Below are 14,043 nucleotides of genomic sequence, written 5' to 3' on the forward strand. Positions count from 1 at the left end.
ACTTTGAGAAAACCATGAGACTGAATGAGAATGGGGGAAGTCAACTGTGGCATCTTATTTGAGCATGGTTGCAGTTAACCCTCCTATCAAATGCCTCTATTTAGTGAGGGGGAGCTGGGAACGTTTTAGTGCTGGAACGTTAAAATATCTATAACGTTTTCCATTGGGCTACCAACCATATCTTTATATGTGCCCTTGCCCTTGTGATTAGAGCTCTGGTCAGACTTTGCAGCACTTTACACTTTTTTGTAAATTTTATTTGAAATATGCAAAGCACTATCTACTCCTGCTTATTAAAAGGCACAGTAATAGGAACTTAAGGGTGGTTTTTACTTTTTTAATGCAATTTGCGGATCTCGAGACATGTGTACATGTAGGCTCAGTCCTTAGAACAGCTGTTCGGGCATGACACAATAATGCTTCCCGAGTAAAATGAACTTGCTGAAATTATACTGATTATAGATTGCTTTTAACCTAACTTTTGCCAAATTGTCAGATGTAGGAGTTTTATCTTGTATTATACTTGTCTTTATGTTTTTAATGTGTCTCACTTTTATGAATATTGTCTATCCGAATAAAGATGTTTCTGATCTGATATGATTGGGAGCCTTGAGCCTTAGAACCTAAACAAATGGAGCTACAGCGACACGAGCCTGTCATAAAAAAGCGACTACATATTATAAAGATTGAGGGGCATATTATTAACGGCCAGCGATAATTATTGCTGGCCGCTCTTAGCCTGAGAATTGTTATCGCCGGCTATCGCTGATAATTATTGCCATGCTAATGCTGTATTAACAATGCATAGCGCAATGGTGAAAATTATTCCAGCGATAGCGATGTTTTCCATGGAACATGGCTGGTTTTCCAGCGATGCTCCATGGAAGCCCGCGATAACCTTGCTGATACGACCCTGTGGTCGTATCAGCTTAATCCACCTCCAATATAAAGTATAGGTAAGTCTGCAAAAATGCCTGGGCCTAGTTGTAAATATTGCGATGTGCACATCAGCGATATTTACAAGGTTGTTCTGCCCAGTGACGCCTACTTTGCATCTCATTAGAGATGCAAAGGGAGGCGTCGGGTAAAAGGGTGCTAACACGCGCTAATGCATGTTATCACCCTCTTGTAAATAGGGCTATATTTACATCTCCGCTTTTTTGGCTTTAAAAGACAAAAAAGCCGAGATATAGCCCTTGAAAATATGCCCCCAAATAGTATAAATCCCATCACTGTTTTTAGTAAATATGCTAACCATAAAAGACTGTCTCTCTGGCAGTAAGAATCTACTGACATTCCACAACTCAGTAAGATATACTTTCTGAAAATAGTATATGTTTGTACTATTCTATTAGCAGGTTTAAACTCCATACCAATTACCACAGTGCTGGATTTGTGTAGCCAGCAAACATGACGTGACGTGATGACATACACTAGCACCAGGGAGATGTGTCTTGCGAAACACAAGCTCTGCCTCCTGCTACTGAGATTTCACTGCGTGACTATATGGATGGTACTATTTTGTCAGTAATATATTTTCGTTTCTAATGATGTCATGTGATAATTGCTCAAACTGTATAAAAACATATATTCCACCAGTCTTCGATTTATTTTACACTGTATTTTCCAGTGCTGGTAGCACCCAGTGGAACCAATTTCATGCTTCTAAGAGCTAGATTTACCAGAGGTGCTGCTGAGATTACCCACAGAGGAGCAACAAATACGGATTTCTCTTGACAATTGTCTAAACTTTCAGTTACACTTCATGCTTCAAGTCCAATGTAATCATTCAGCATTTAAGCCAAGGTATTTTATTCTCCTCAGATCCTGCCCCAGCTGTCAGGCTACGATCAGCAGAAGACTGCAGGGCCCAGGAACTTGAATGCAGTCAGCTCCCGAATGGAAATTCAAGTGAAAATGTCATCTTTTTCGACTTTTCAAATTGCTACTCTGCTTCCATCACCGGCATCACTCCATCCATGGGCACAGCCTTAGATCCAATAACAATCACAGGAAGTGGCTTCAGTAACATTTCCTGTGCCAATGAGGTAAGCAGCACACGAAAACACACAGCTCTTCAGTTTTAGCCTAGAGTTTCCTTACCCATAAACATTATATTGAGGATGTTTTCTGGTACTGGCACTTTAAATATATATATGACTTTGAAGATGACAGGTCATTTGGCAGATTGTTTTGCTACAAGAGAAGAAATAGAAGAATAGTACACATTGTGTGGGATTACATACACAAATCTTGACTTCGCATCAAATCTAGCAACCAAACAAGAAATAGACAAATTGTTTGTGGAAAGGAAAAAACGGGCCAAGCAATCTCGGTACAGAACCCAAACGCAGCTTTTCCAGAGAAACTTGGAATCAGTTGTCCTTATTATAGGAACATCTTTAAGGAAATTATGTACCAGTATCTTTCCAGGAGTGAGCTGGTGAGTCAAATACTAGATTAGAGTAATAAGGCAGAGCAGAAGAGGAAGCTCCCTATATTAAATCAAGAGGGAGGAAACGCATGCTGCTGTGTGAGGGTTGGATACTGCTTTTATGGCAACAGTGGTGTGTTGTGGTATTGATAAGGGTAATAGTGCCATCAGCAACTCAAAGTTGTCCAAGGCTCTGAAGCCGAGATTTTGGGTGATATGAAAAGCAAATAAAAGGGTTCTGCCTTCTGTATATCAGTATATAAATATTATTAGTATTTTGCAGGAGTCTCTGATGTTATCTCCTCCACCAGCATTAGCACCACTGATAATAAGGACAGAACAAGAAAAATGTAAATCAGTCTCAATTAGGGTAACTCTTAGTAGTTGTGTAAACCTAGGCTGTTGGTCATGCCCCGCATTCACTGACCTAAGGTAAACTGGTTTCCTTTGAGATTCGTTTGGTGATCTCTTGTAACTATTTTAGAACGAAGGGGTTATCTCCAAAGAGTATGTATGGATTCTTATGAGTAGGAGGGCATCTAAACAAGAATATAGAGCAGGAATGAATAACTTTATTGTTGTAACCATTTGTAGTAAAACGGCGGACCTAGGTAAGTAAAGCCCTGTTAATAGGTAAGACTAGAATTAAAGGGTCAAACGTTATAGCAAAACCATAAAGTATAAAGTCAAAAAAATGTAAGTAAAAGCATAAACAAACATTTTCTTCAACCCACAAATCTGCTAGAACGTAACAGTGCATTGAGAATGTGTATTGAAGGGGAAACACATCTATTGGAACATTTTACACCAGCCAGAAATGCTGATTCAAGCCTCCTCTCATGGGGACTGTTAGAAATTGATTTCCTGGTTAACGGGGTTGGGAGCCCTGGTCAAGCAGTAACCACGGTCCTAGTGAGGGTAAGTGACCAGCAATTTCCAAATTAATCTGTTCCCACCCCTGGTAGCTTGGCACAGAGCAGTCAGTCTTAACTTGAAGGCAATTTATAAAGTATTTGAGCAACACATCAAACAGTAAAAACAGTGAAATAATCCACACACCAGTTTAGAAAAATAGACAATATTTTAATAAATAAAACAAGACGAAAACAACAAAAATCCAAAGAGTAGAACTTGAGATATTATTTTTTTTAAAGAATAAACTGAAAATAGTAAATGTAAATGTAAATGTACATGTATTTATATAGCGCAAATCGCCCACATCGCAGGCATCTATGCGCTTGCTTAGGGAACCCGTCCTGGTATTCCCCTGTGAGATACCCCGGCAGGGTATCCACAAGGTGAAAGCCAGGCATCCCGCCGCGAGGGGCCGTTGTGGAGATTAAGCAAGCTATTGCCCAGAGTCACAGAGTGTGAACCCGTGAGTCGAGTAGGCACCGGAGTGAGAATTATCAAGTCCGTGGAATTATTGAGCCCAACCCCCGTCGGGGCGGGGAATTGAACCCTGGTCCAGGGCCGATCTCAGCTTCCGGGTCTGCCGCCTCTAACAAGGGACATCTGGTCAAACTGGACCGTACAAAGTCAAGAATTCAGACCAACTGCAATGGTGCGCAGCCGGGCTACAGAGACCTGATTGGGTCTGCAGAGTGAAAGAACCTTAGTCCAGATTCCATCTATGTAGAAGATCCTGTTGATGGAGAGCGTGCAGAGCTCAAAAAGGGGCAATACACCTATGTCAACCTACCAGTTGGCAGTGATGTGCTGGTCCTTGCTGTGCAACAGTAGTAATGCTTCAACTCCAATGCAATGCAGAGTTTCAGCTTCGATGTTGATGCTGTTGTTGTGGGCAATGCAAGCACTTTACTTGAAGAACCCCATGCAGTGGTGGTTCCGAAGGCAGAGCAGAGGCTCAGAGCCACAATAATACAACCAGTTACCAGTTTCGTGCCTGCAGCAGTGAGAAAGAGTGGCGTAGGGAAGTTAGGGGATTTATATGGGTGAAGGATTGGAGTGGCAACACTTGAAAGGGTAGTCTCACAGGTGGATGAGTCCGGTTATATGACATTACCAGGGGTTCATTCACCAAGCATGCTTTTACTATGCAGATTTTACCACACAAACCACTACCAAGCATTCACATTCACTCACATTTTAAGCACCTTTTTCTAAAACTGTATTTGTCATCTTTATTACAACATACATATGTTTGCAAGGTATAACATTGCAGACATCGTAAAGCATAAATAAACAACATGGTATATTTCTTCCCTATGAGTACAGTGGTCGCGGAATCGTGCTACATGGTGTCCCACTATTTCCCTTGTGTGTGCTTGCTCCCTGTCTGGGGTCTACACGGAGTGGTGGGTGCGGTATGATCTCTCTGACCATCTGTGTGCCCTCCCTCAGCCTGTACGGTCTGGCTTGTCCCTTGTCGTTCCTGGCTGGCTGGTGTGCTGTGTGTGCAGTGTAACCGGAGATACTCCTGGAGAGGCTGCCATATGTCTTTGGGCCAAGAGGTGGGGGGCTGTAGTTCGGCATATAATTTGCTGGTAGTGTCACAGTACGACATGCTTTTTAACAAACCTTGAGCAGTAGGTTTTAGCATATTGCCCCAGCAAAGTACCATTTCTCTTTTTGTCAATAGCATGGCCATTGCTGTGAATCTGTGCGTTTTAGGCATAGATTCTACATATCACATCTAACCCTGGGCGAAGCACTACGCTACGCTCGCGGAGTTTGCGAAGTTTGCGCAACTTCGCACTACGCGAGCTGCACGTAGCACAGTGCGAACACGCGTAGTGCAGCGTAGCGTAGTGCAGCGCTCATTTTTTGCTTGTTTGCGGTCCTGAACGTCATGTTCGCGACCGCGAGCAAGCAAAATGACATCCCGGCGAGAATCTCGACATGGGGAGGTAAGGTTTCTCATTGTGAGTGGTTGCGCATGCTCGCGACCGCTCTCAATGAGAACCTACCAGTTCGCAAGAAAAAAGCAGCTCGAGTAATAATCTACTCCAGCAGCAGAAAACTACAGCTCACACTGTGCAAGATGCCGTTTTCAATGATTGCACAGTGCCGGATGCTTGTTCGCACTATGCAATCATTGAAAACGCATCTTGCACAGTGCGAACATGCTACTACGCAGCTCGCGTAGTGCTACGTGAAGTTCGCGTAGTGCAAAGTGCACTTCGCGTAGCTTCGCGTAGCGCTACTTCACGAACTACGCCCACCCTTAATCGCATCAAAGCCATTAATGGGGTTACTGGTATCTGTGTCCCCAACATCTGTTGTAGCAAGGCGTAAATTTCCTGCCAATAAGCGTCCATTGTATTGCAGGACTGAGTCATGTGGAGGGAAGGCACCGCCTGCAAATTGCATTTAGGGCAATGCATGAAAGTGGTACTGTTGACCCAAATCATCTGTTGTGGTGTGATATAGGCTTTTCTGAGAAACTTAAAATGTAATAGCTTGTGCCTGTGATTGCAGGAAACTAACTTGCAACACCCCTTCCAGACCTCGTCTGAGAGAGGTTGTCCTAAGTCCACAGCCCATGCATCTTTGAGTTTGGTGTCTCGTTGTAGTATTAGCGCAAGGCAAGTTTTAAATAGTCTGGAAGTAATGTGTTGCCTGCTATTATCTGTAATTATTGATGTGATTGGGCCAAAATCTGCTGGTTCCAGTAGATAAGTGGGAATCACTCTTCTGAGTGCACTTTGTGCACAAGTCAATGCAAAGTGATATATAAATGTGGCTGTGGTGAAACGTGGATCTTAGGTACGGGTAAAGGCGTGACCCCCCAGGAATAAATCACCAATACTTCTAGTCCTAATTTAGACAATGTGCATTTAGACCCGTCGTCAGTCTTGGGGGATCCAAGGGTTCGCGGGCAGCGGAAGGACAGACGAGTACAATGTGGAGCCTCCTGTAATCGCAAGCCGTTTTTTCCATGCCCAACAGGTAGGAGAGATTGGTTGGATATCATGTGGATCTCGTGGAATTCCTACCAGGAGAATTGCATTCAGTGGAGTAGGATATGCCAAATCTCTCTCTGTATTAGCATAGGGTATACATGCGTCTGGGTGGTACCAGTCGTATGAATACCCACATTGCGCCCCTAAAAAGTGAAGTTGCACATTCAGCACTCCAACACTCCCCTTTTCATATGGAAGTGTGATGATGTCCCACCAGATCTTGGGCTATTTCCCTCCCCAGACCAATCTTATAAGGTATGTACGAAGTTGCGCAAAAAACTGGTTGGTCAATGGAATGGGGATGTTAGTGAATAGATAAAGAAAGCGGGGCAATATCACCATTTAAATAATGGCAATGCGTCCCGCCATTGATAGTGGCAGTGTGAGCCATTGCTCCACCTGGGTCTGCAGGCGGCTCATGGCTGGGCCATAGTTCAATTGCACGACTTGCTCTCGGTTTCTGTGCAAATTAATGCCTAAGTATTTGGTTTCTGCTTCGTACCATTGAATTGGGTAGATTCCACATTCTTTGTTCTGGACTTCAGTAAGAGAGAATAACTCTGATTTGTCCCAATTTATTTTGAGCCCCGACAGGGTGCCAAAACGGTCTATTTCTTGTAAAACCGGTGGAAAGTTTTCATCAGGCTTCCTGATGTATAATGCCTCGTCGTCAGCATGTAGAGTCACTAGAACCAGGCTGTATTTGAATTGGAGTCCTCTGTGTAAGTGATCTTTTTGGAAATAGCGTATGAGGGGATCCATAGCTATTATAAACAGTAAAGGAGACAGAAGGAAACCATGACTGGTGCCTCTCGACACTGTGAACGGCTCCGTAATTGTGCCATTGAAACTAATGCAAGCTCACAGGCCTGTGTAAAGCAGTTTTACGAAGTCAGTCAAGCTTTTAGGCATGCCCATTTTGGCCAGTACCGCATGTAAGAAGGGCCACTCCACAGAGTCAAATGCCTTTTTGGCATCCAAAAAGGCTGCAATTGCAGGTGTAGCAAGGTTATTCTATTGACAACCAAAAAGAAAGTACGTAGATTAAGTGCAGTAGATCTGTGTCGCACTAAGCCAGACTGCGCGGGTGCTATGGTCTGCTCCATTAAGAGTGATAGTCTGGTTGCCATCTGTTTAGCCATGATTTATTTTGTAAGCAAACTTTAAAAGTGATAATGGGTGAAAAGACCCGCACTTCTCGGAGTCCTTACCAGGCTTGGGAAGCAGTGTCAACACTGCCTCTCTAAAGGAAGGCGGAAGGATGCCAGTGTCTAATGTTTCAGCATAAACTTCGAGAAGGTGTGGAGCTAAAAGTGTTTTGTACTCTTTATAAAAGGCCCCAGAAAAAAAGTCTAACGCTGGAGCTTTAGAGCCGTCAATGAATGGCTGGCTTGTTGTATCTCTTCCACCGAGTATGGCTATCTTAAGATTTTCCTATGGGCATTTGAAAGCCAGACCATGGCGATCGCTTCTAGATATTTCTTACTATCTGGCATGTGATACCAGATTTTGAGGTTTATAAGTCTGTATAATATGTCATCAGGGCTTGCCCTATGTCTGTGTTCCTGGTTCTGACCTGATCTTCCTCATTGCGGAGTTTAGTAATGTAGTTTTGAAATAGCGCAGCTTGGCAGCCTCGCTAGTGTGCGGCCTGGTCTCTCACCCTCTCTCGTACCTGCGAGCTGTGGCATTCTTTCCTAGATATAGTGCTTCTCTACTTGCGTCCTCTGTATATTGTGCCAATAATCTGTCCTGCGATGCAAGTACTCCGCACCCTCCCCCCGCCTTTTGACATGTTGCCATTGTCAAGGGTCTGTAGTTTGTCTTCCAGTAATGTCAATCTATTCCTCAAGTCTCGCAGCACCCCAGTGTGTGTGGATATGCATACCCCTCATACATGCCTTGAAGGCTTCACTTAGCACTGCATGTGTAGTGATAGAGCCTACGTTATTAGCAAAGTAGTCTACTATTTCAGTGCTTAGTTCAGTATGGAAAACATAGTCTTTTAGTGCCATGGAGGGGAACCGCCATTGTCTCTCGAATCCCCCTTCTGACAGCAGTTGTATCAAAAGGGACACCGGGGAGTGGTCCGATAATGTGCGGGGCAAGTGTCTTATGTTTTGAACCCATGCCATTATCTGCTTAGTGATTAGCCAATAATCCAGTCTCGTCCATGTATCATTCTGTTGTGCATAGTGGGTATATTCCATGCTAGTGGGGTGCAGATATCTCCAGACATCTACCACGTCATGATTACAGCACACTTCTCGGAGAACTTTGCAGGCCCAAGGCTTATGTGTGGGGGACATCACTGTACTATCCAAAAGGGGGTCCAGTAAGATATTTAGATGTCCTCCTAACACTATATGGTTAGTGGATATATTGTCTACAAGTGTGTGAAGAAAGCGTCACCATTCTCATTGGGGCCATACATGTTAATTAAAGCTATTGTGTGTCCGGCTATTATCCCCTGTACTATCAGGATTTGTCTGCCCGGGTCAGATTCATGTCCACATGTGTAAATGGCACTCTGCGATTAATCAAGATTTTTACTCCCTTGGGGTATGAGCTTAGCTAGAAAAAAAACGGTGAGATCCCCAAGTGTATGCAAATTTTGACAAGGTCAATGGAGATAGATGTGTTTCTTGCAAAATTACTATATCAGCTGTGTGTTGTCATATGTACTGGAGCACCAGTCTGCATTTCTTAGGGCTGGTCAATCCGCGAACATTCCAAGTTAGTAGGGTCATGTTGGCACTATGTCTTAATTCTACCTTGTGAGCCATCTCAGGAAGATGGTGCATATGTGGTGTGTCTGCTCTCTCATGACTGTGTGAAAAACTAACAAGTAAAGTCGGGGAACTGTATCAGATGACCGTTCAAACAATTCTACACCTCCCCCCTCCCATACTCAGTGGCTGTCCACTGGGCAATACCCCTGTAGCCCTCCCCCTAACTGGTGCTGCTGCCAATGCCAATGTGACATACCCCCCCCGATCTGTAGCATTGTGAACCCACAAGGGGAAGTGGCTACCCCCATGTGGGGCCCGCACATCCCAGCAATGATTAACAATTACCCCCTAAATAAAAAGTCTTGATATGTAGAACATATAGTTCTTGGTTAACCCAAATGTCTTGCAAATTATAGTTACCATACAAAGTTCTCTTACAGTGTGGGCATAGTTGCATATGTGCACGAATAGCATAACAAATTAATTAGCTTGCTGTGAACAAATGCGCACTCGTTCCTGATGATGCAACTTGAGAAGCTCCTCCCAGGGATGATCCGCTGTCTGTTCCTCCTGACCCTGTGTGTTGTTTACAAAAGTGGTGGACCTTTTCCGGGGTGGCAAAGATTTTTACTTTGCCATTGACATCGATTCGGAGCCGGGCCAGGTACAGCATGCCCTAGCAAAGACCCTGTTTGCACACCACAACTTTGGCTCCTGTAAACTTGCGCCTGGCTTCTTGCACCATACCTGTAAAGTCTGGGTAAAAAGAGAGAGTAGAGCCCTGTCATGTCACTGTCCCCGCCTCTTTGGCCAGTCGGAGCACCGTATCTCTTTCCTTAAAATTTAACAGATGTGCCATTAAGGGCCTGGGCGAGGGACAAGTGTTCTGTGAGCGCCCTCTACAGTGAAGGTGCTAGAAAAGGATTCCGTACCGAAAAGGCCAAACAACAATTGCTCTACAAAGCGATCCAGTTTTCCAGTGTTTGGTTATTCTGGCATTCCCATGATGTGAACATTATTGCGCCAGCTCCTCGCCTCTAAATCCTCATCCTTGCGACTGACTTTAGTATTTGTTCCAAATGGTGGACTAGTTTCGTAGTTTGCGCTGCTCCATCTTCCAGAACGGAAGTATGGCTTTCAGATGTGTCAATTCTAGCATCATGGCGGTCGATACGTTCTCCCATTCTGTCAAGGCGGCGATCTATGGTGTCAAATATGGTGTAAAGTGCTTTGAAGCCTGCACAAAGTTTCAGTAACAGGGCCAAGTTATCTGGAGGCATCATGCCACCAGCGGTGTCAGGTGCAACTGCCGCAGCCATAGGAGCATATGGCTGAATGGTCGTCTTGATGATGGGTTCGAAAGTAACCTGTTTTTGCTTGGGGTCCTTTCGCACCATTCCCGGTGGGCACTTTAAGCACTGATTTGGACGGTGCTTGGCAGTGTGCGGTGTAAGTGTTTGCTGCAACCTGAGGTTAGCAACGTGTGCTTAGGTTGCCTCAAACTCTACGCTCTCAGTCCAGCACCCCTCTTCTGGTAGTAGTGTTTAGACTCCTGTAAATCGCTGCTGTGTCAAGTGGGGAGCTTTCTCACCAGTTCCAAGAGAGGCGTACCCCTATTGCGTGGCTTGGCATTATGTCAATGTCCATGTGGACTGTTAGAGATCCCACCCAGACTTGCGCAGTGTCCTCTCTACTGCAGGGGGGCAGAGTATTCTTCTGCCAATGCGCCGCTACGATGGGCCTGCAAGGCCTCCGTGCCGCTTACAATTAATTGTCCCGAGGGAGCCCCGTCCTCCACGCAGCTCCTGCGAGTCGGCGATGCAGGGGGGGTTATCAAAAATTGTAAGTATGGTCCAGTTTCTCTTCTGGACCATCCCCCAGTGCTAAATTCCCCCTCCGCTAGAAACGTTCAATCCGCCGCAGGTCCCGAAGGACAAAGGTTCTCCCAGGGACCATGCTACGCCTGCGATCATCCCTGCTCTACCAGCGAGCATCAGGCCGCCTCTGGATCAGTTGCTGCTCTTCCAGTGCGGCAGAGCAGTATCGGGCTCCTCCGCCCCTCCCAGCACCAATCTAGAGATGTCCTGCAGGCACGCCCGGTGCCAATCGTCAGCGCCACACTTGCAGCCTTTGCCAGGCAATGCCCCAATCACCGGAGCGTCCTGATCAGGTTGCGGTATTCTTCTTCGCTCTAAATGTTCAGCTGCCATTTTGTACAGCAGGGCTCGGAGCGCGTTGCATTCATTTCCACCCCCAACCGTCCTCTGTTTAGCAAGTTCTGTGACTTGTAGGCTTCCATAGGTGTTCCGGTTGTGATAATTCTATTTTTCAGGGGGAATGAATGCGGGTTGGCACTGTGCTGCGCTGTGATGTGCGGGGACGAAACTGAGCTGCAGTTCTAGGTGCCCATTATGGTTGTCGATCCAGCCACGCCCTCCCCATTTCAAACACCTTCACCACGCAATCCTCTTTCACGGATACTTTTACCACGCTTACTGTTAGTGTAAAAGCCAGTCACAGTCATGAATTCTTAATACGTTATTGTTAACATATTATCAATATACATTTAAGAAATTACATTTGTCAATTACAGGTTTGCTAATATTTAAACATTTCACATTTTGGGGGGGAGACCAACCCAACCCCCCCTTTTTCATTTCATCTAGAGTAGATAAAATACTTACAGCATACTCACCAAAGGAAACATATATGCATTGCAAAGACTTCGTGGTAAAATTAATTGTAAAGTAAACAATGCATTGTAAATGCTTTTCATTGTAATACTTTCATGGTATAGCCTGTTCCCCACAGAGTCTAGGTACAAAAGGAGGATTGTTGGAAGTCTATTATTGCCCTGAGACTTCAGATCAGGAGGCTAAGTAACTGGCCCTTGGAGTCACTCTGGGTCCTGGTGGTGTCAAGTGATGCAGGTCCAGTCCTTCTTACTCAGACCAGAAGGACAGCAGGAAGAGGTCAGCACAGCAAGCCAGCAATTCTTCCAGGGCAGCAGTACAGCGGAGTGGCAGTCCTTCAGCAGCCCAGCAGACCTTCTGCCTGGCACTGTATCCAAAGGTCCAGAAGTGTACTGAAGTGGTGGTGTCAGAGGTCCAGTACTTATACTCAGGGCCACTGGAAATATGCGATTATGTGGCCACAGCAATCTTGGAATAATTATAGATTTGCCCCATTTGCTACATAATTCATCATCTGTGCATAATCTGCAGATTTAAAAAAAAACTATGTTTCGAGCTCAAAACGTCACGACACATGTTGCTGCGCAGTAAAGGCACTTTGCATTCAATGACCGTTCACCTTTCTGTATCTTATTGCTATATTTGGGAGTTAAACTGGTACTAAAGAGGTGCAATTAATTCCCAGACAGTGTTAGCAAGTTTTAAAATGACTGAATAATGAAGTAATATTTCACAAAATATACCACATAATGCTGTATAATTTGCCTTTTCTTTACTCAACCGTGCCCCCTATTTTGGCCCTCTCCTGCTGCATAATTCCAGTGGCCTTGACGTGAGGGAGACTTCAAAGAGAGAGACTTCACCATACATGTGGATTTTAAATTGTGTTTCCAGAGTCACCAAACCTGAAAAGTTAATCTCTTCACATTTAGGAATTACACTTACAGTAGTGAAAAATTACTTTAAGAGGTCTTCACTACCAAGACATGTAAAACTTATAATTACAAGCTCAAGTTCCTAAATACAATGCTCCCTGCCCTTATGCTCTCCAGGGCCTATCCTAGGGGTGATTTATATGTATTAAAAAGGAGGGGTTGGGCTTGGCAAGAGGTTTACATTTCTAGGTCTACATGGCAGTTTATACTGTACACAAAGGCTCTGAGACAATGTTTAAAGGGCTACTTAAGTAGGTGTCACAATCAGTGCTACAGGCTCTCTAGTAGCACTCAATATACAGATACTGGGTACATGTAGTTCACTTTACTAGGGACTTAAAAGTAAATTAAATATGCCAATTGTGGATACTGCACTGGTTAGCAGTGGTACAGTGCGCAGAGTTCTAAAGGCAAAAAAACTAATTCAGCAAAAAGAAGAAGAGGAAGGCAAAGAATATTTGGGTGACCCTGCAGAAAGGCCCAATTCCAACAGGGACAATGTAGAAAAGATTGAAATAGTTCTCAAAGTATTTCTAATCCTCAAACAATTCAGGCTGTGGTTCACACTACTCACCTCCCCCAGCAAAATAGTTGGTGGACACCCCACAACCTCACATATCTTCTTCCAAGCCCCGTGCAGTTCAGTCAGGACTTATTTCAGGATATCAAAACTCCTCTTGACTGCTCTTGGCTTCAAAAGGCCTTTGAAATCTAAAAACACATTGTCTTACACTTGGTCCAGTAGGTTAATGACGTTCTGTGGTCATCAAGTCCCGCTTGCCCTTTACAGATTTCAGGTGCATAGATTTTGAAGAAGACTCATTGAAAAAAATAGTTTTCCCAGCAGAGCCATGTCCTCATATAACTGCTTACCGGGTAAGGAAATTGGTTCACAGTAGTGTGGCACATGCTCTGGACATAGAGCTTCAAGTGAGGGGCTAGAACAATTTTCTGAAGCTCCCATGGAAGGCAGTAGAACATATTCTTGCAAAAGACAGGAAGGTGATTTTCTTTGTGGCCACAGTAGCATTTGAAGGCCTGGTAAACCCATCAAGAGTTAGTAAAAGAGAAGTCAGCATTCCACTGATGGGAAATCCAGTCCAAGTCACACTTTATTCAACAGTGTCAGAACTTCGTTGTCAGTGATACCAAAAGTTTCAAGGGTGCTTTGCAACATAAATTCCAAAGTGGCACAGGAGAGCATTGAAATAAGAGTGTCACTCTGTTAGAAATTGGGTCTCTAGTTGTCAGAGGTATGAACCCTGTCCAAGGAGGGACCACAATCCAAGTCAGATACACATCATAAATCAACTAGTGCTCACC

General features: G+C 44.5%; 1 protein-coding gene across 1 annotated transcript in view; it reads left to right on the forward strand.

The window, feature by feature from the left end:
- The window catches only part of LOC147724578 (fibrocystin-L-like), a 1,433,379-nt gene that overhangs the window by 734,250 nt on the left and 685,086 nt on the right, over positions 1-14,043 (forward strand). The window contains exon 39 of the mRNA XM_086966122.1: positions 1,825-2,048. Within this exon, the coding sequence (XP_086822248.1) occupies positions 1,825-2,048 (224 nt within the window). The remainder of the gene's footprint in view (positions 1-1,824; positions 2,049-14,043) is intronic.

This window comes from Lissotriton vulgaris, chromosome 4_1 (genome assembly GCF_964263255.1).
Source record: "Lissotriton vulgaris chromosome 4_1, aLisVul1.2, whole genome shotgun sequence".
NCBI lineage: Eukaryota > Metazoa > Chordata > Amphibia > Caudata > Salamandridae > Lissotriton > Lissotriton vulgaris.